At 43.7% G+C, this 19,078-nt stretch overlaps 1 protein-coding gene across 4 annotated transcripts in view; it reads left to right on the forward strand.

Moving 5' to 3' along the window:
• Nucleotides 1-240: 240 nt before the first annotated feature.
• MAPRE2 (microtubule associated protein RP/EB family member 2) overlaps nucleotides 241-19,078 on the forward strand; it is a 158,467-nt gene continuing 139,629 nt past the window's right edge. Inside the window, exons 1-2 of one of the 4 annotated variants that reach the window (XM_042909476.1) lie at nucleotides 1,691-1,773; nucleotides 2,440-2,589. Coding sequence is in view for 1 of the 4 variants with exons in the window: in XM_042909474.1 (XP_042765408.1) it covers nucleotides 1,750-1,773 (24 nt within the window). In the remaining 3 variants the exon portion in view is untranslated. Of the gene's footprint in view, nucleotides 283-1,653; nucleotides 1,774-2,439; nucleotides 2,590-9,765; nucleotides 10,327-19,078 lie in introns of those variants that run through there. The other 3 variants (XM_042909477.1, XM_042909474.1, XM_042909475.1) reach the window with 3 other exon arrangements.

Genomic DNA, 19,078 nt, shown 5'->3' on the forward strand with positions numbered 1-19,078 from the left:
TGGCTTCCAAGGGCCCCAACCTGAGCGCAACCTTCCAACCAGCCCGCCGACAGGTCACATCGGACCTGCCGCGACCTGTGCTCGGCTGGGGTCTCTACTCTCACTCCGCACCCCTGGAAAAGGGTGGCGCGGCCAGCTCTCCAGGGTGGACGAGCCGAGCGACGGCGGTGGCAGAAGGCGAGTCACGTGCGGCAGTGGGGGCGGAGCGCACCCGGCCTGGTGGGTGGAGAAAACAAAGCCCCCAGCTGTCAGTAGAGGAAGGAGGCGACAGCGCCGGAGCAGGTGAGTCAAGTGCATTTAAAGCGGTACCGCCCTGGCGCACCCCGACACCTCCTGCCCGGGCGCAGTCCCTCCCAGGCCAAGCGCTGGCCGCGCCACCTCCCGCCGCCGGGGGGCTGCAGTCTGCGGGTCGCGGAGCCAGCGGGACCCCGGGGTCCCTGGTGCCCTGCAAGAAGTTGTGCAGGGGTCGGCCCCGCGGCCCGGGGATGTGCACCCGCCAGCGAGCGGCACCCCTTCTTCGTAGCCCCAGCGCTGCGCACCCGGGAAGAGGGGAGGGAGTCGGGCTGCCACGCTGGCAGAAGCAAAGTGGACTAGCTCTGGGGTGAGGGCCGGGACTGTCCAGGACGCGGACACTTGGCGCTGGTGCCGAGGGGGTTTTGGGGGTGCGCTCCCGCAGCGCGCAGACCTGGAGGCGCCAGAGTTGGGGCGCAGGGACCGAGAACCGAGGGAGCTGGCAGGGGCAGCGCACTTCGGGCAGACCAGGAAGTGCAGCGCGCTGGCGCCGGCCTGCTGGGGATCAAACGCTAGACCCCCGGCCCTGCCGCCGCCGCGGGTGCTTGCCCTCCGGCGGAAGCGAACCCCACAGCTCCCCATTCCAACTCCGGCTCCCGCTGGTGCTCCTGGCGCCCGGGACCTGGGAGCCAGGTCTGGGGAAATGAGAACGGGTTGTTATTCTGACCCCAACGGGTTCTTCTGCAGAGATCACCCTGGGCGCAGGGCGAGGGCTACTCGGCGACTCCTCACTCTGCTTCCGTAGGAAATTCTTCAGTCCACCCTTAGAAGGGTTGCGCGGAAGCCCAGGAATCCCACAAAGGGCAGGAAGGAGGGGTGGGCACAGAAAGACCTTCCCCCCCTGAGTCTGGAGCGTTCGGTAATGCAGACTTTCAGATAGTGGATCTGGCCACCCCTTGAGTCACTTTGCCAGTGCCTTGCCAAGTGCCGCCTGGCGCAGAAGGCAGAGCTATAACCTCGGAGGAAGGGGCGCTGCAGCCATTTGATCAGGAGGAGCCTTTGTCTTAACCCCCAGTCCCCTTCTGCTAGTCTTCGCTGGGTCAGTAGCGCGTGGAGTAATTAATATTCCGAACATTAGCCATCCCTTCACTTTGGCACCAGCCGACACTGCTGTCCCCTCCCTGCGGGTTTTCGCCAGCACTTGCTCACGTCCTCTCTTCCAAAAACATGGAACGTGGTCCAGACCCGCTAAGCAAGAGGAAGTCACTAAACGCACCATAATGCAGTCACGTAAAATCAAGGGTTAAGTGTTCAAACCTGCACCCGCCCGCCAGCGAGGAGACGGAAGAACTTTCTCGATTAGCATAGTATCTACCCTGGGGCCGCGCTGAGAGGCGGCGGTTCGGTCCCAGCCCAAGTGAAGCGTGCAGTACCGTCTTGATTGTGCTTTGACGCAGCACCTGCTTCTAATCTGAGAGGACCCGAGGCTTACAGCTTTGCGGAGCAAGACTCTGTGGGATGAAACAGAGCAGAGATCAAAAGGTAACAAAAAAGAATAGCAACATTTGAGACGCTTCTCTTGAGCACTAAATGTAGCCAAGTTTTTGGTAAACTAAGAGGGAAGATGGTCCTTGACTAGCCAGTATCTCTTCTGAAAATGCCCCCTTGCTTTGCTAGCATTCTTTGTGGCTGCCAAACTAATTAAATTATCAGGGGCTGTGTGTCACTAGATCTCCAGGATGGTTTGGGAGGCCACCAGGTGGTCATTAGTGATGCTTAACTGGTAAGTTTCACTTGCATGGGAAGAGTGACCTTCTCCATGCAAAGGTTCCCAAACTTTGCTGTCTGTTAGAATTACCTGGGAAGCTTTGGAAAATCCTGATGTCCATATCTCATCCCAACCCATTTAAATCAGCCTGTTTGGAGATGAGAGCCAAGCATCGGGTTTGTTATTTGTTTTATTCATCTTTAATCGCCAGGTAATCCCATTGTGGAGCAAAGTCTGAGCAACACTGACGCAAAGGAGTTCAGTGGCCAGCAGCTGCAAGGCTTGCAAGACAAGATGCCAGTTTAACTACTTGGGGTGGGGGCGGGGGAGAAGCTGGAACTGGAGTGCCGCCCACAGACGCCCTAGGGCGGGGACTGTCACCGGGCGGCTTGGCTGGCGGTGACACCTGCCACATCATCTTTCACCCCCTCTTGCCTTAGGTCCGGTTCCTATTGGAAAGATCGAAGTTCACTGTCAGTGTCTGGTTTCTGCATGGTTGTTAAGGAGCCGGTAGAAACTTTCATTCCCCGTGATGACTCACGTGCACAGGCAGTGGGGAAACCCAGCAGAAACTAACTGGGAGCAGCCTGGTGAGTCAGCAGACTTCATTCTAAGGCGGAGCCCCCGGGGAATAGGAAGTAATTACATCCAGTAGCTTTTTGACGCGCACTATTCCACTCCTTTGAAAGCGTGTTTGAATATCTGATCAGGATATGTTTGCTCGTAGACGCTGGTTCCTTTTCCAGCACCCTGTTCCACTTGCTTCATTATAATGCTCTCTCCTGTTAGAGGAGGAAACACAAAACCAACTAGACATCTTGTAATTTCCTTGGTGGAAGACATATGCATATAAAAAAAAACAAACCTGGAGAATGTGAACTGGTTTGGGTTATTTCAAATATGTGAAGTAGAGAGGATGAATTAGCAGTGCATAAGTTTTGAGTATGGAAAACTCAACTACTGTTTGATCACACGCTCAGTGGTGGATTAAAGGGTCTATTTAAATAGAAATGGTTATACCTAACATTTTGCATGAATATGTTTGCTATTAATGATTTCTTGCTTTAAAAAAAAAATCCCTAAGACACGACCCTTATAAGATAACTTGTTTCAAAACGTACACAGGTTAGGGGGCGCCTGGGTGGCTCAGTTTAGTGTCTCACCTGGGCTCAGGTCATGTTCGACAGCTCAGAGCCTGGAGCCTGCTTCAGATTCTGTGTCTCCGTCTCTCTGTTCCTCCCTAGCTCGCACTTTGCCCGTCTCTCTCAAAAATAAATAAACATTTAAAAAAAGTTTTTAATGTACATAGGTTATTAAGTATACTTATTTTTCTTTTTTAAATTATCATTATTATTATTTTTACACTTAGCTCCAAGTTAGTTAACATAGACTGTAATAATGATTTCAGGAATAGAATTTAGTGATTCATCACTCACATATAACACCCAGTGCTGATCCCAAAAAGTGGCCTCCTTAATGCCCCTTTTGCCCATTTGGCCTTTCCCACCCCCCCGCCCCCCACAAAACCCCTCCAGCAACCCTCAGTTTGTTCTCTGTATTTAAGGCTCCTGTAGTTTGTCAATAAACTTATTTTTCTTATTTTTATTACTCTTAACTTCAATTTTTATACCACTCCTCTCTTCATTACCTTTTATATCACCATGACTGAGTCTACCTGCTTCCTTCCCCATTCTGTTTCTTTAAGGGGGAACAACAGTGCCTGGCACACAGCAAGCATTCAATATTATCAGCTACAGAACTTTCTTGGAATCTCTGCTAGCCCCTATGTACCCTGCTTGGTATTCTCTCCCAGGAGCCTTTCTGTTTGCAGCTCCCATAGCACAGAGCATAATACCTTTCGTGTTGTGAATGCTATTTGTGTATGCTGAACATTATCAAAAGGTGGGGAGAACATTTGAAAGCAGAGCATCCTGAGTACGTTCAGTTGTTATTTTCCAAGACGGACATTCTGGATATGTGGGAGCTAAAGGTCCGTCACAATTCTTAAGTGCTATGAAATGGTAGCTCATTTGTTCATTTACAGTTTTATATAAAAAAAAAAAAACCCTAGACTTCTGAGCGTAACTAGTAACTGTTAGAATACTTAACTACACTCTCAGTGAAGATTCACTTCACAAAAGTTTGCTCTCTGCCCATTATGATGGAAAAATCACATCCAACTATCTGGATGCCTAAAGGAATTCATCAAGCTAGGAGAGTTCTTTCGGAGCATTGCAAGTTAATAGTTAACCAGCTTTTATTGTCTCGGCCTTGATTAAAACTAGCACAAGTGGGGCACCTGGGTGGCTCAGTCGGTTAAGTGACCAACTTCAGCTCAAGTCATGATCTCATGCATGGCTCAAGAGTTCGAGCCTCGCATCAGGCTCTGTGCTGACAGCTCAGAGCTTGGAGCCTGCTTCAGATTCTGTCTCTCTGCCTCTCCCCCACTCACACTCTGTCTCTTTCTCTCCTTCAAAAGTGAATAAACATTAAAAATTTTTTTAAAAAATAGCACAAATATATTTAAATAGCCAGCATATTTTAAAATGAGAAGTTGGATATATTCTTTGACACATAACACCAGAAATAAGTGTTAATAAGAATTTCCAAAGGCCAAAGTGATGGCAATGAGTCCATTCTCATTTCATTTCCATGTAGCTAAGAAAAGGCACTGGGGATACGTTTCTGAAATTCCAGCCCCTTTCCTGGGAGTTGTAAGATATTGAAAGGCTGAAACGTAGTCTAGAAGAATGGGTCTAATCCAGATTAACGAGAAACTGTTCATCAGAGGATGGTGTAGACCTAGTTCTGTAATAATTACAAGTAAGCCAGAAGCGGTGACGTAGAAAGAAGGGGTATCACCTCAATTTTAGAAACTGAAGTTTTTGGGATAGATCAGAATCATTCAGGTTTTTTGTTTGTTTGGTTTTTTTTTTTATACAGCCCTTTGGTCTCCTTAGTATATCAGGGCCTAAACATAACTCTGGTAGAGAGGATTCCCATGCGCCAAAGAGCACAAATCCCAATATTAAATGATACTCTAAAGTGATGAGAAACCAGGGGTACTGACTCCATCATGTAGCTGTTTCTTGAATAGAGTGGAATATAATCTTGCTTGGAGGTTTTGGCTAGACAAGTTCAGTTCTAACACACATGATGATCTCACCAACTTTATTCTGAAGTAATCAACCTTTGGACTAGACCAACCCCCCAAAATCTGAGCTATTGTTTGCTTCTTATCCAGATAACCAAAATAGGAAGTTTTAGAATCTTTGCCCAAATCATAGAAACATAAACTCTCTTGTTTGAAGGGCCCTTACAGGTTAATAATAATCATGCCATCCAACAAAAACTTAAACTTCCTGTATAGCTTCTTACTAAATAGTCCTTCAATTTACATGTCAATGTCTCCCTCGCAGCACATTACATCCACAGAGCATTGTCTGCACCCTCTGGAGACCACAAAGAATAAAATCCAACTATCTTACATATTTACCTGCAACCATCTTAGATGCTTACAGTGAATTTATTCTCCTTGATCAGGAAGATCTGGCTATAGTGTTTCAAATCTACTAATTGCACGATTTTTTTTTTTTTTGCACCAAATTTGAAACCATAAACTTGAAGAGAAGCATTCAAAATTGTGATTTGTTACCCCAGAGTTACAGAAGATGATTATTGGTAAAGTTCCTTCCAACAAACCTAATAATCTACACCCTTCAAAAGTGACTCCTGACAAACTCCACGTAATGGCACTAGGCTTGTGTTGAGTTTGAAAGCCATGGCTCTGTGTGTTTTGGAGATCAGCAAAACTATGACCCACTGTCTGTGGTTGTATGTCCTGTGAACTAAAATTGGTTTCTGTGGCTTGCTTAATGGTTGAAAACATATCAAAAAAAAAAAAAAAAAGAAAAGAAAAGAAAAGAAAAATATGTTGGGACTCTTGAAAATTATACAAAATCCAAATTTCAGTGTTCAAAATAGTTTTACTGGGCTACAGCCATACTTATTCACTTATATTTTGTCTATGGCTATTTTAGTGCTACTGAAACACGGTAGTTTCACCAAAGACCATTCAGGCCACCAAGCCTAAAATATTTACTAAGTATTTAGGTACAAATTGGCACGCCCTTGATTTACTCTCATTCAACATACTTCGGTTCTGAATGAGAATTTGCTCACTTAGTCTTTTTTCATTTTTTTTTTCCCTGTTAGAGAAGGCAAAAAAAGTTGTTTCCAAACATAGGTAACTCACTAAAAATAGTTTCGTTTCCTGTTTCCCTTTTGTGTGTATGTACTTTGCAAAACAGCAGTACTTTTCTAAAGCATATGTGAATTTTTGTGAATGGCGAACTATAAAACTTCTGAACCTTAACAGGCCCAAACAGGGCAGTGCTGACTTACGTTGAGCCAATGTCAGTGTTTCCAATGCTCCAGGAGATGGGAAAACACACCCTTGACAGTGAGCCCAGGGTGACACTTGCCTTAACTCTTTAGCAGTAGGAACTTCTTTTTCTCAAACCTGTGAGGGCATTTTTTGCTTATTTCATTGAGCGTATGAAGACATAATTTGAAGATGTATTCAGATTTGAAATTTTTCATTGACTGTCATTTTACACACTTAAAACATGATGTGGAAACTTGCCGGTTTTGAAAATCGCACTACTCCTCTAAAGTATACATTTAAAATAAATTGCTCTCTACTAACAAAGGCAAGGATCATTAAATAGTAAGCAGTTTTAGAGTGTCTGGGTGGCTCAGTCGGTTAAGCATCCGACTTCGGCTCAGGTCATGATCTCAAGGTTCCTAAGTTTGAGTCCTGCATGGGGCTCTGTGCTGACAGCTCAGAGCCCGGAGCCCGCTTCGGATCCTGTGTCTCCCTCTCTCTCTCTGCCTCTCCCCCACTCGTGCTCTGCCTCTCTCTCTTAAAAATAAACATTAAAAGAAATTTTTTAATAATAATAATGAGCAGATTTACAGTCACTTACATCCCTAGAAGCTGACATTATGCCATAGACAATTTAGTTTGAAACTTCCAAATTCAGAAACAGATCAGATCATGATCCAGAGATGAAAATTATTTGCCTTCTTCCCAAGGATAGAGAGATTACTATTAAGATTCTAGAAAGAATCTTTGAAAGAGCAATAACAACATTAATGAGACCTTGTCTTAATTTTTTACTTTAAGCGTTGCCTCATGAAATTTCCTTCAGTTAAGAGAACTTCCTCTTTTGTTAATGCCACCGACTGTTTGTAAATGAGTTTCACTTAGATTAATAGAGCAACTTCAAGGGTTATATATAACTCGTCCTCTTCCTCCCTTCCAGAATCAGTACACCTGCAATTCAGAAACCAAAAAATGATAGTTTGGGCTTCTTTTTTTCACTACATCAAACAATGCATTGCAGATAATGTAAAGTTTGAGGAACCTGAGATCAGCTAAATAATTTCTAAAAACAAAACAAATTATAAGGGCATTTAACCCCATCCTAGGACTATTGGCAGTAATGGCATATAGATATCTAACTCCTGAGGGGACTTAACTTACTCTTGCTCATGATGGAGTATTTGGGGGGGAAAGATGAAGGGGGACAACTGAGGACAGATCGTGTAACCAGTTCAAGTTAAAAAGCAACTTTCCTCCCTTATCATAATGTAGATTTCATATTTTGCTAACAAGATTTTCTTTAATATAACTTGTGCCATACATATATCACATGTAGCTCTCCCCAGGAGAGTTCCAAAATTAAACACTATGGAGGGTTCTCAAACAGTTAAAAATACAGCTACCTTATGATGCAGCACACTGCTGGGTATTTACCCAGAGGATATAAGAATACTAAATCAAAGGGATATGCGCACCCCAATGTTTACAGCACCATTATTTACAATAGCAAGATACGGAAGCAGCCCAAGTGTCCATTGGGTGATGGATAAAGAAGATGTGGTACACACACACACACACACACACACACACACTACAATACTATTCAGCCATGAAAAAGAATGAAATCTTGCCATTTGCAATGACATGGATGGAGCTAGAGAGTATAATGCTAAGTGAAATACGTCAGTGAGAGAAAGACAAATACCATAGGATTTCACTCATATGTGGAATTTAAGAAACAAGCAAGCAAAGGGAAAAAAATGAGAGACACGAAGCAAGAAACAGACTCTTTATTTTCAAGTTTAGTTATTTGTTTTGAGACACAGAGAGAGAGAGCAAGCATGAGCAGAGGAGGGGCAGAGGGCAGGGGGAGAGGGAAAGAGAATCCCAAGAGGGTTCTGTAGGGCTTGTACTTGCAAACAACGAGATCATGACCAGAGCCGCGACCAGGAGACGCTCAACCTACTGAGCTACCCAGGCGACCGAGCAGACTCTTTCTTAAAACTTTCTTTAAAGTGTATTCATTTCAAGAGAGACAGAGTGAGTGAGAGGGGGAGGGGCAGAGAGAGAGGGAGAGAGAGAATCCCACACTGTCAGTGTGGAACCCAGTGAGGGGCTCAAACTCAGGAACCGGGAGATCATGACCTGAGCTGAAACCAAGAGTCAGACGTTTAATTGACTGAGCCACCCAGGCAGCCCCCAGCGGACTCCTAACTATAGGGAACAATCTGATGGTTACCAGAGGGGAAGTGGGTAGGGGAATGGGCTACACAGTTGATGGGGGTTAAGGAATGCACTTGTTGTGATACGCACAGGGTGATGTATGAAAGTGTTGAATCCCTATATTATATACCTGGAACTAATATAACTCTGTATGTCAACTAACTGGAATTAAAATAAAAACTTGAATTAAAAAAAAGTAGTTCTAAAATGAAGATTTACTGTATTTTTCCAGAGTAAGAAATTCGTAAGTTTCAATTGCTTGAACAGGGGCAGAACACCGAGCATTTTGCTAACAGGTAAACCTTGGTTTTAACTTAGAATTAATTACAAACAATGTGGCAAGAACAACTCTTGGTATTTGGAGTTAGTCAGAGAAGGTAAAATAAGCCAGAAAAAGCAGGTGGAAAATGAGGTGACTTCTTTCAGTTTTGCTAAAGCGTGCCAAACTTGTTATGGGATGCCATGCATGAAAGTGAAACCAGAGGACTCGATTACCCTCTTTATTTTTTCAAACATAATTTACTGTCAAGTTAGCTAACATACAGTGTATACAGTGTGCTCTTGGCTTCAGGAGTAGATTCCCACTTACATACAACACCCAGTGCTCATCCCAACAAGTGCCCTCCTCAATGCCCATCGCCCATTTTCCCCGTCTCACCCCTGCCTCCGCCCCATCAACCCTCAGTTTGTTCTCTGTATTCGAGAGTCTCTTATGGTTTGCCTCCCTCTCTGTATGCAACTATGTTTTCTGCTTCCCTTCCCTCATGGTCTTCCATTAAGTTTCTCAACTTCCACATATGAGTGAAAACATATATCTGTCTTTCTCTGACTGACTTATTTCACTTAGCATAATACCCTCCAGTTCCATCCACGTTGTTGCAAATGGCAAGATTTCACTCTTTCTCATTGCCGAGTGGTATTCCATTGTGTATATAAACCACATCTTCTTTATCCATTCATCAATTGATGGACATTTGGGCTCTTTCCATGATTTGACTATTGTTGAAAGCGCTGCTATCAACATTGGGGTACAAGTGCCCCTATGAATCAGCACTCCTGTATCCTTTGGATAAATTCCTAGTAGTGCTGTTGCTGAGTCATAGGGTAGTTCTATTTTTAATTTTTTGAGGAACCCCTACACTGTTTTCCAGAGCGGCTGCACCAGTTTGCATGCCCACGAGCAGTGCAAGAGTAGATTCCCTTCTTTAAAAGCTGGTAGAGGCTGCTTTCAAACAACTGATGAGCAGGAAGTGGAGCATCCCTGCAACCATCTTATGCATTCTTTCCTTCTTTCAATAATTTTAAAACCCAACCAGCTTGCCAGAATTTGATCCATTGCAAAGAACGTTTCATGATTCTAACCAAGAAACCAGTCTCCATTTTCCCACTGATCTTCTTCAGTCTCCAAAAGAGTGGGAGCTAGAAGGAAAACCCTCCTGCTCTGCTCCCCCTGGTCCTTCCCCAAAAGGAAACTATTGACGGAAGATTTTTTTGTTAGTTTCCAGCTTGCCTTCTATCACAACTTTTTTCTCAAGTGGAGTCTTCTGGGCACAAATCTTCTAAAAAGAGTTTCCACAAATCAACAGCATAACAACCAAGTGCTGTATGTGTTACTGGCAAATCCGGAAAGCAGTTCTCGGTGCAGTTAGAGTGTTGAAACAGCACTGTCAGGGGGTCTGTTCGTTCTCCACACTACCTGTTCTCTCAGCATTTCAGGGTAAGTTAGAATTGGGGGGAACGGGCGTTTCTCTTGGGTTGCCAGGTGAAATACAGGATGGCTAATTAAATCGGAATTCTAGATAAGCAATGATTTTTTTTTAGTGTAAGTATGTCCCATATATTACATATATGTATTACATGGGGTATACTCATACCAAAAGAATTAGTCTTTTAGCTAAAATTCAAACTTAACTGAGCATCCCATTTTTTTGGTTGTTTGGAATTTTGTCTAGTGTTTCTCCTCTCTTTTTTGTTTTCTCCAAATTTGCAACCCTACTTTTATCCCATCATAAATTTCAAAATGCCTAGCTTTTCTGGTCTGTAAAATATCTGATCTGAGACTCTATGTCCAAGGTAATATATTAAAATGTCTGCACTGCTTTCACCTACTAAAGAAAAAAATCAAGCTATTATCTGCAGTATTCTGCACAATGAGGGGAAATAAGTAGAAACTAGAACTAAAAAATTGGCCATCTTATTTTGTAAGCTATTGAAAGGTACCTTCTATTTTTTTACAGACCTTCTAATTCAATAGATACATTGATAGGTAGATTGTTAGCCTGACATTGCGAATAAAAGTTGATGATTTCTAGTGATTCCAAGGAAGTTCACTCCCAGGGGATTCCAAGGATGCCTTGTTAGTTGTGTGAGGTCCCAGGCCTGCAGCTTCAGTACTCCAGAGGAGTGTCTTAAAATGCAGGATTCGGGCTGACCCCAGACCTTGGCAACCAGTCCTTACATTAACAAGATCTGTAGGTGATTCACATGCACATGAAAGGTTGAGAAACCCTGAAACAGAGGATTCACTTTTTCACACGTAAAGTGGCCTTTTGATTTAATACCGTGTTGAAATAATCCTTAACAAAATTCCCTTTTAACACCTAAGAAGAAATAGTTTCTTTTGATCAAATATCTTTGATAGGCAATTATTATATTTCTGTTTTCTTATGAGAATCTTTTTTTTTTTAATGTTTTATTTATTTTTGAGACAGGGCAAGACAGAGCATGAACAGGGGAGGGTCAGAGAGAGGGAGACACAGAATCTGAAACAGGCTCCAGGTTCTGAGCTGTCAACACAGAGCCCGACGCGGGGCTCGAACTCACGGACCGCGAGATCATGACCTGAGCCGAATTCGGCCGCTTAACTGAATGAGCCACCCAGGCACCCCTCTTATGAGAATCCTAAATGACCATTTCTAATATTGTTTTGTAATCTACATATTTAACAAAATAAGACAAGTATAAGTATGAAAAAGACTCTCATGGGATGCCTGGCTGGTTCAGTCGGTAGAGCATATGATTCTCGATCTCAGGGTCATGAGTTCAAACCCCACACTGGGCATGGAACCTACTGAAAATTTTTAAAAATTTAAAAATTTAAAATTCAAAAATTCAAAAAAAAAAAAAAAAAAAGACCTAAGGACTTACCAGACAGCCTATTATAAATAGCATCCTGGTTTGTCTCTCATCAATAACCCATAAATTAAGTGGCACACACTTCCTGGCCCTCAAGTCACCAGCAAATCTGTGTTTCTTCATTTGATATATTGTAAGTGGATATTTATATGCCAGCACCACACATTTATATATTTGCGTCCTTAGGTTCCTTTAAAACTGAACAGAGGGCGGGGCACCTGGGTGGCTCAGTGGGTTAAGGGTCTGACTCTTGATTTCCGTTCAAGTCATGATCTCCCAATTCATGAGCCTGAGCCCCATGTCGCTCTCTGTGCTGACAGTGAGGAGCCTGCTTGGGATTCTCCCTCTCAGCCTCTCTCTCTCTCTCAAAAATAAATAAACATAAAAAAAATAAATAAACTGAACAGAGGGCATGCAGTTTGAGCCTATGGCAAGCTCCAAACTGGTCTGTGAAATTCTGAGTTTTAAAAACTCAGAGAAAAGGTTCCATAGATTTTGATTCCTTTCACGTTCGAAATCCTCACATCCTTTGCCTGCCCACCTGTGTTTTGTTTTTGTTTTTTTTTAAGAAGTTACAGTGGTCTGGAGGCACCCGGGTGGCTCCGTCGGTTAAGCATCTGACTTCTGCGCAGGTCATGATCTCGCAGTTCGTGAGTTTGAGCCCCGCAACAGGCTCTGCGCTGACAGCGTGGAGCCTGCTTGGAATTCTCCCTCTCTCCCCCTCTCTCTGCCCCTCCCCTGCTTGTGCTCTCTCTCTCTCAAGATAAATAAATACATTTTTTTAAAAAGAAGTTACAGGGTTGTGTCACAGCAAAAATTCTGGAACTGCAGCAAGAACATCGGACGGCCTGAGGCTTAAAACTAGTTCTGCTGCTGACTGACTGGTTGTCTTTGGAGATGTGACTTACCATCCTTCATCAATGCCCCTCCAGTTAAGTTTTCTCATCTGTCAACTTGAGACACTAGAGCCCGGCATTGTCTCACAGGATTCTTGTAATTACAAATTACAAGAATTTGTAATACATTGTACACTACATTGTACACTACATTGTAAATATTACATATGTAGTTTCCTACAACACACCTAATTTGGAAGAAAGGTGATGTTAATTTTAAGAGTTCCATGTATGCGCTGGGAATGGAACCACAGAGCACGTATCTTAGAGACGTATAGCTTTTGGCCATATATCCTTAGCAATCACAACCTTCCCTTCCGACCCTCAGGAACTTAAAAGTTCTCCCCCTTTCCTGTGACAGCAAGGTGCTCTGGGACACCAAGCAATGAATTCCTCACCGGGGTGCCACTCTTTGCTCTGTGAAGTCGAAAGATACAACGCTTGGTGTTTTTCTTCTGTCCAAATTCTATATAATTCCTCTCGCATTTTTTCCCCAGGTGAAATTTTATGGATGGACTATAAAAAACACGCTTCAATGTTTTTAATTACTTGACTCCTTCTATAAAATATTATTCCTTCAAAAACACAGCTTTTTCTGTAGTGATCATAACCTTGTCACTACATAATCGTTGCCATCAGTCACTAAGTAACTGTGTATCTTAGCCCATCACATAATCCCAGATTGGAGGAAGCCGTGTGGTCATTTTGTCAAAAGACACCCCAGTACAGAATTCCCCTCACCAGCACGTGGAAGAGAAACGAATGTATCCTTCTGTGGTTGTTTTAATAAATGCCACACAAAATTCACGAGCGAGAGTTTGACAACAATGAGGAAGGGGCGTGAGGGGGACCATTCCCAATCTTACCACCTCCATTCAAGTATTAAAAATATTTTTTCCCCATTTTTGTGTAAAGCTTTTATTGACTGTATTCGCACTCAACAATGTTTCACATAAACCTCTCCCTTACCGTGCTGAATGTTGCTCCCCACATCCAGCATGATCTTTCTAGCTTCAATGTCTCTGAATGTTTTTCTGCCCAAGGCGTCTTTCCTTGGTTAACTCAAGCTCAGCCTTTGTCTTATGTCAGGTGTTCATTCCTCGAGGTCCTTGCCACTCAGAGTGTGCTCCCCGGACCAGCGGCTGTTGCATCACCTGGAACATCTTATAAATGCTGAAGCTTGGGCTCCACCCCAGACATTCTCAATCGGAATCTGCACTGTAGTAAGATTCTCAGGTGTTCTGGATTAACATTTGAGAAAGGCTGTTCCGGAAAGCCTTTCCTAACCTCCTAGCCATTACCTCTCCCCACCTCCCACAGCCCCACCCATCCAGGATAGGTCAGGTGACTCATTGCAGTTTGCCTTTAATTCCCCACACATGGGCCTCCCCAGCACATAAATTGGTTGGCGGTCGGGATGGACTCGTATTCATCTTTACGTCCCCCAGGTCCGAGTGGAGCATAATTGATACGTAAGCATTCAATATTGGGAGTTGTTTTGTCATTTTCCGACCCCACTGCTTTGTAGATGAAAAGAGATAGGTGGAAGTTTTGTTTCCGTGCTGGGAAAGTGGGTATTTAGGTAGGACTCTCAGGGTCACTGGCTCATGTTTGGGAGTCTTTTGTTGCATAGTAAAGACTATGGAAAACCTACTGGGGGTTGAGGGGGAGAGAAATGCTTCTCTTTCTGTGAATAATTCCAGAAAGGCCACTGTTGGAATTTCATCTTTTTTCGTTTAAGGCATTTAATATTTGTTAAACACCAACATCTCTGAGGGAACCTGCACTTTACATTTGGTCTAAGGTGTAGCAGGGGCAGATTCTGGTAAGCGTTTGGTAAGACCTAGAGATAATGGTTCTCTGATGGAGTATACTCGTAGGTGTTAGGAAAGGTAAATGGTGGAATGCTGCAAAACCATTTCTAATCCTGATAGGTGTTACGATGTGTTTTATCATGAATCCTACCATAAGTCACTTTTCCATTAAAAAAAAAAAAACCTGGGGGCGCCTGGGTGGCTTGGTCAGTTAAGCGTCCGACTTCATCTCACGGTCCGTGAGTTCGAGCCCCGTGTCGGGCTCTGTGCTGACAGCTCGGAGCCTGGAGCCTGCTTCAGATTCTGTGTCTCCCTCTCTCTCTGCACCTCCCCCACTCATGCTCTGTCTCTCTCTGTCTCAAAAATAAATAAGCGTTAAAAAAAAAATTAAAAAAAAAAAACCTGTTATCCAAAAAAAGTTTCATGATAGAATTCTTGTCCACCATCCTGCCTTTCCTCCAGCCCCACTTTCAAAGTGAACCCCTGACACCCTGAGGACTTTTTTTCTTTTTTCCAGATACTGGTTTTAAAACTGTAGACAAAGAGCAAGTACTTCTACAGTGATGTTTCTGAACTCCTACTAAAATGAAACAGCAGCTGAACAGGAGCTTTCTCTGTGTTCAGGAACCACTTGGTCCTTTCATTGTGGAAGGAATGTCTTGTGAACTCAAGGGTGAACAATCTGATGGAATGAGGCTTAGCCTGGGAGGCTGCTGTTTTGAATTAGCAGGAGACGGATGAGGGCTTTGGAATCAAGTTGTACCCAGAAACAAGAAATGTCTGTCCTGCAAGGCTATTGTTTGTCTTATTTGAAAGGAACCAGAGGCTCCTGGTACTGCTTACCAGCGGCTCTCACAATTAGCCCCATAGACCACGGGGAGTATAACTATATTGAAGAATGTGTGGCTTCTTTTCCCCTTTGGGAGCCTGTCGCTGTGCTGACCCATCACCATGGACACCAACTTGAGTGTGCATCTGAGTGTGGCTTCTCTTGTGGAAGAGTGTATTACATTGTTATTCTGTCCTAAACTGCTTATCTGCGTGTCTGATGATGCTATTCATCGTAATTTCGCCCAGACAGGGAACCTTGGGTGGGGTTTTTAAGAGTCATTTGACACCTTCAGAGTATACCTTGTTGAGCAATCTGACGCAGGTGAGCCATGCAGGATGGGGAGAACAATTGTGTTCTGTACACTGTGACCTCAAGCCCAAGTCCTTTTGAGTCATATTTTCCCATGGGGTTTGTGGCCCCTCCCAAAGGAAAGAGACCTTTAACACTCAACTCGTATGAGGCTTCGTGGTTTGAGCGTTGCTCTTGGAATCTAAAAGCCACGTGTATTTTTTGGTTTTTCACATTTTGGGGAGTTTGTTTTTGAAAGTTAAGTAGTTAATAACAGTGTTATTGTTACTTTTGTATGGAGTGGGGAGACTTTCATACTTTGATTTCCCTATCTGAAAAAATTATCTCCTAAAGATCATGAACAGAGGCTCTAGAGCTTAAAAAACTAAGAAGAAGTTAAATTCCATTGATGAGGAATTAAAGTTTTAGAGAAAGAATACACTCAAAGAGGAAGCAGTAATATCTACCAAAATCTTCAAAAGACAAATAAGCATGAGTTAGGAGTTAAGACCAAGAATGCTGGCCTCTCCTCTGCTTACACAATCTTTGCAAGTTAGACACCACATCATTCTTACTGTTCTTATTAACAAGTCAACTTAAATTGATTGTGGGGGGACATGGGTTGTGTCCCAACTCTGCTTTAGGTGCAATGCAAACAACTCAATTCACCTGTGACCTCTAGCCTCCTCGATTAGGAGGGTATCTTCCCTTTCCCTCTGCTTCCCCCACAAGATATCCCAGCACTCCAAAAGGTAGTTGTGAATCCATCTCTTAGAATGAACTATAATAGGAAATGTAATGGGAACTGTACTTCAGAGAACCCATGAGCTTTTCAAAACATGAGGAAAATAAATCATTTCAATAGCACGTTAGCACTGTGAATTATTTAAATTGCAACGGGGCAGAAGTAGTGGTAGGATTTAAGCTTCTGACATATGAGGCCATTGTAGATCCAAATAGGAAAGTGGTGGGATTTCTGGCAGAGCAGGCACATTTTAAAGAGCATCCACTCAGATCGCCTGCTGAGCTCCCTTTTCCCCACACGCCTGGTTGTCAGTATTTGGTCCTCTCTCCCTCAGTGGGCCTGGGCTGAGCTATACACAGGTCGTAGATCTTATCCTGTTAGAGATCAGGGAAGACCTGGACAAGCGGGACTACTGATCCAGTCCAGCAGTGAGTTGTACTGAGCTGCCCCAAAGTACAGGCAGACACAAGAGGCCCTCCTCCTCCTGGCTCTCCAGCACCTTGTGCTCCTGGGAAGACCAGGGGGTGCGGTAGATCTCCCCATGGGGAGCAGAAAGGAAGCACCTTGTGGGATGGGGAGGAACCAAAAGGCAGAAAAACTAGCTTCTCTAGGAAGATTTGAAAAGATTTGAAAGAAAGAAGAATCTTAAAACCCTGCATTCAATGCAGTCATGTCTGCGAAGCGTGAAATCCCTACAATGGCCTGATCTAACTAGCATTTGACCTAAAGCTAACAGGGAAAGTTCTACTTGTGATCAAAAGACAGCTTTGTGCTTTGCTTTTTTTTTTTTTTTCCTCCCTCCACTGCCAACCTTAATAGATCTGTGGTCAAGCCGTGGAACCTGCTGAGGTCACGGACTACAGAAGAGGCAGCACAAGAGGCTTCACCTATTGTGAGTGAGGGTCCTGCTCAAGGCCACACCCACAAGATCCCTTCAGATGGGCATTCTCTCCCATTCTTTCCAAGCCGTTGGTTTTTGCCATAATTGATTGTACTTCAACTTCCTGATCCTGTAACTAATATTCAGATCCAATTGACAAGGGAGATGTGGTTCAAACCCAATTATTTAATAGTGATGATGATCATGAGTGTTTCCCATTTACAGAGAAATTTGCAGTAAAGGATGCTTCTATGTAGCACGAACACTCTAAGTAGCTGCACTTGACAGGAAACCATAAAAACTGGAGCCTGGAGTTTAAATGGTATATGCACAGTTCACATAAGGGGGAGAACCTCAGTCCCAGGGAATTTATTCCAGGTCCAGTGCCCTTTATACCAGGTGGATTTACAAAGGAGAGTTGGATTCTCCACGTAGCCCTCAAAGTTCCCTTTTGTTCATAAAGCTATTAAATTGTAACAGCCTCCTATTTCCCATGGAAAGATGAATGGGGTTTCAAAAAATGGGTTGATAAGTCCATTTTGGTATACAGCCCATCACCGATGAGGACTCTTACCATTCATGTCAGAATATTTGCTTCTTTTCCCTCAGTTTGAATATGCAAGTTAAAATTTAAAAAGGCGGGGGAGGGGGAGGTGCACCTGGGTGGATCAGTTGGTGAAGCATCTGACTTCAGGTCTTTTGGTTTGTGAGTTCAAGCCCCACATCAAGCTCTGTGCTGACAGTCAGAGCCGGGTGCCTGCTTCAGATTCTGTGTCTCCCTCTCTGGCACAAATAAACATTAAAAGTTAGAAAAAAAAAAAATGCAAGTGCACCTGGAGAAGTCATGACTTGTCCAGGAGTGTTGTTAGAAAGTGCTGGCAATCTCAAAACCTACTTTGAACCTGATTCTTTTAGGCAAAATGACAGTTCAAGTATACTAGAGTTACCAAAAGAGTTAGCTTCTGCAAACTTAAGTGGTTTTTTTTGCTCCCTTTTTGTTTTAGAGAGACTACTTAGCTCACCTGAGCATCCTCGTGTGTCTCAAGCACACTGGATGTATGTGCAGTAAATTCAGCTGAGTCCCTTCCCTATGCAAGGGAAGATAAACATGGCTTCATTGAGGGCACCAGTGTAACCAAAGCCAGAACCAGCCATTTGGGTCAGCAGGAGAAGAAATAACAAATGGTTGTGATTAGCACTCCCCAACGCATTTGCACAGATTAGTTAATTAGCTACACATCCTCTTGGAAAGCAGAGAACTTTCCCTAAGGACCTGAAACTCTTGATGAGTACGTGACCACTGGGGGATTAGGGATATTGGGGGGGAGCAGTGGAGCAAGGAAAAATGTGTCCCAAGGACTTTACCTCCTAAATTTTGCTTTGATCCATCTTTGGTGACAAGGTCTGAGCTATAAATGAGTTTACATCAGTTGGAATCGTCTGAGTGGATGGCCCATCTAAGTGCAGCCCCGATCAGCACATAGCAGATTGTGGGAAGAGCTCTGAGAACAGATTCTGTGCAACTCAGAGTGTGGTTCCTGGACCAGCAGCAGCATCTAGAAGTTTCTAGAAAGACAGAATCTCAGACCCCACCCCAGGCCTATAGAATCATAATTTGAATTTTAAGATTCCTGGCTGACTCGAAATCTGAAAAACACTGCCATAAAGGAACCTGAGCAGGAAAATACTTCTTTTTCTCTAATTTTCAGAATGAGGAAAACCATGGCCTTCAAATCCTACAGATCATCCAGGAAACAGCAGTCATACATTTTTCCTTTTTGTTCTTGACCCTCCCTGTCAATATGCTTGCATTCACAGCCTCATGGTATAGTTATGAGTGTGTCTATTAGCCCCTGGATGGCTGCACTGTAAATTTCTC

This window comes from Panthera leo, chromosome D3 (genome assembly GCF_018350215.1).
Source record: "Panthera leo isolate Ple1 chromosome D3, P.leo_Ple1_pat1.1, whole genome shotgun sequence".
NCBI classification, from domain to species: Eukaryota; Metazoa; Chordata; class Mammalia; order Carnivora; family Felidae; genus Panthera; species Panthera leo.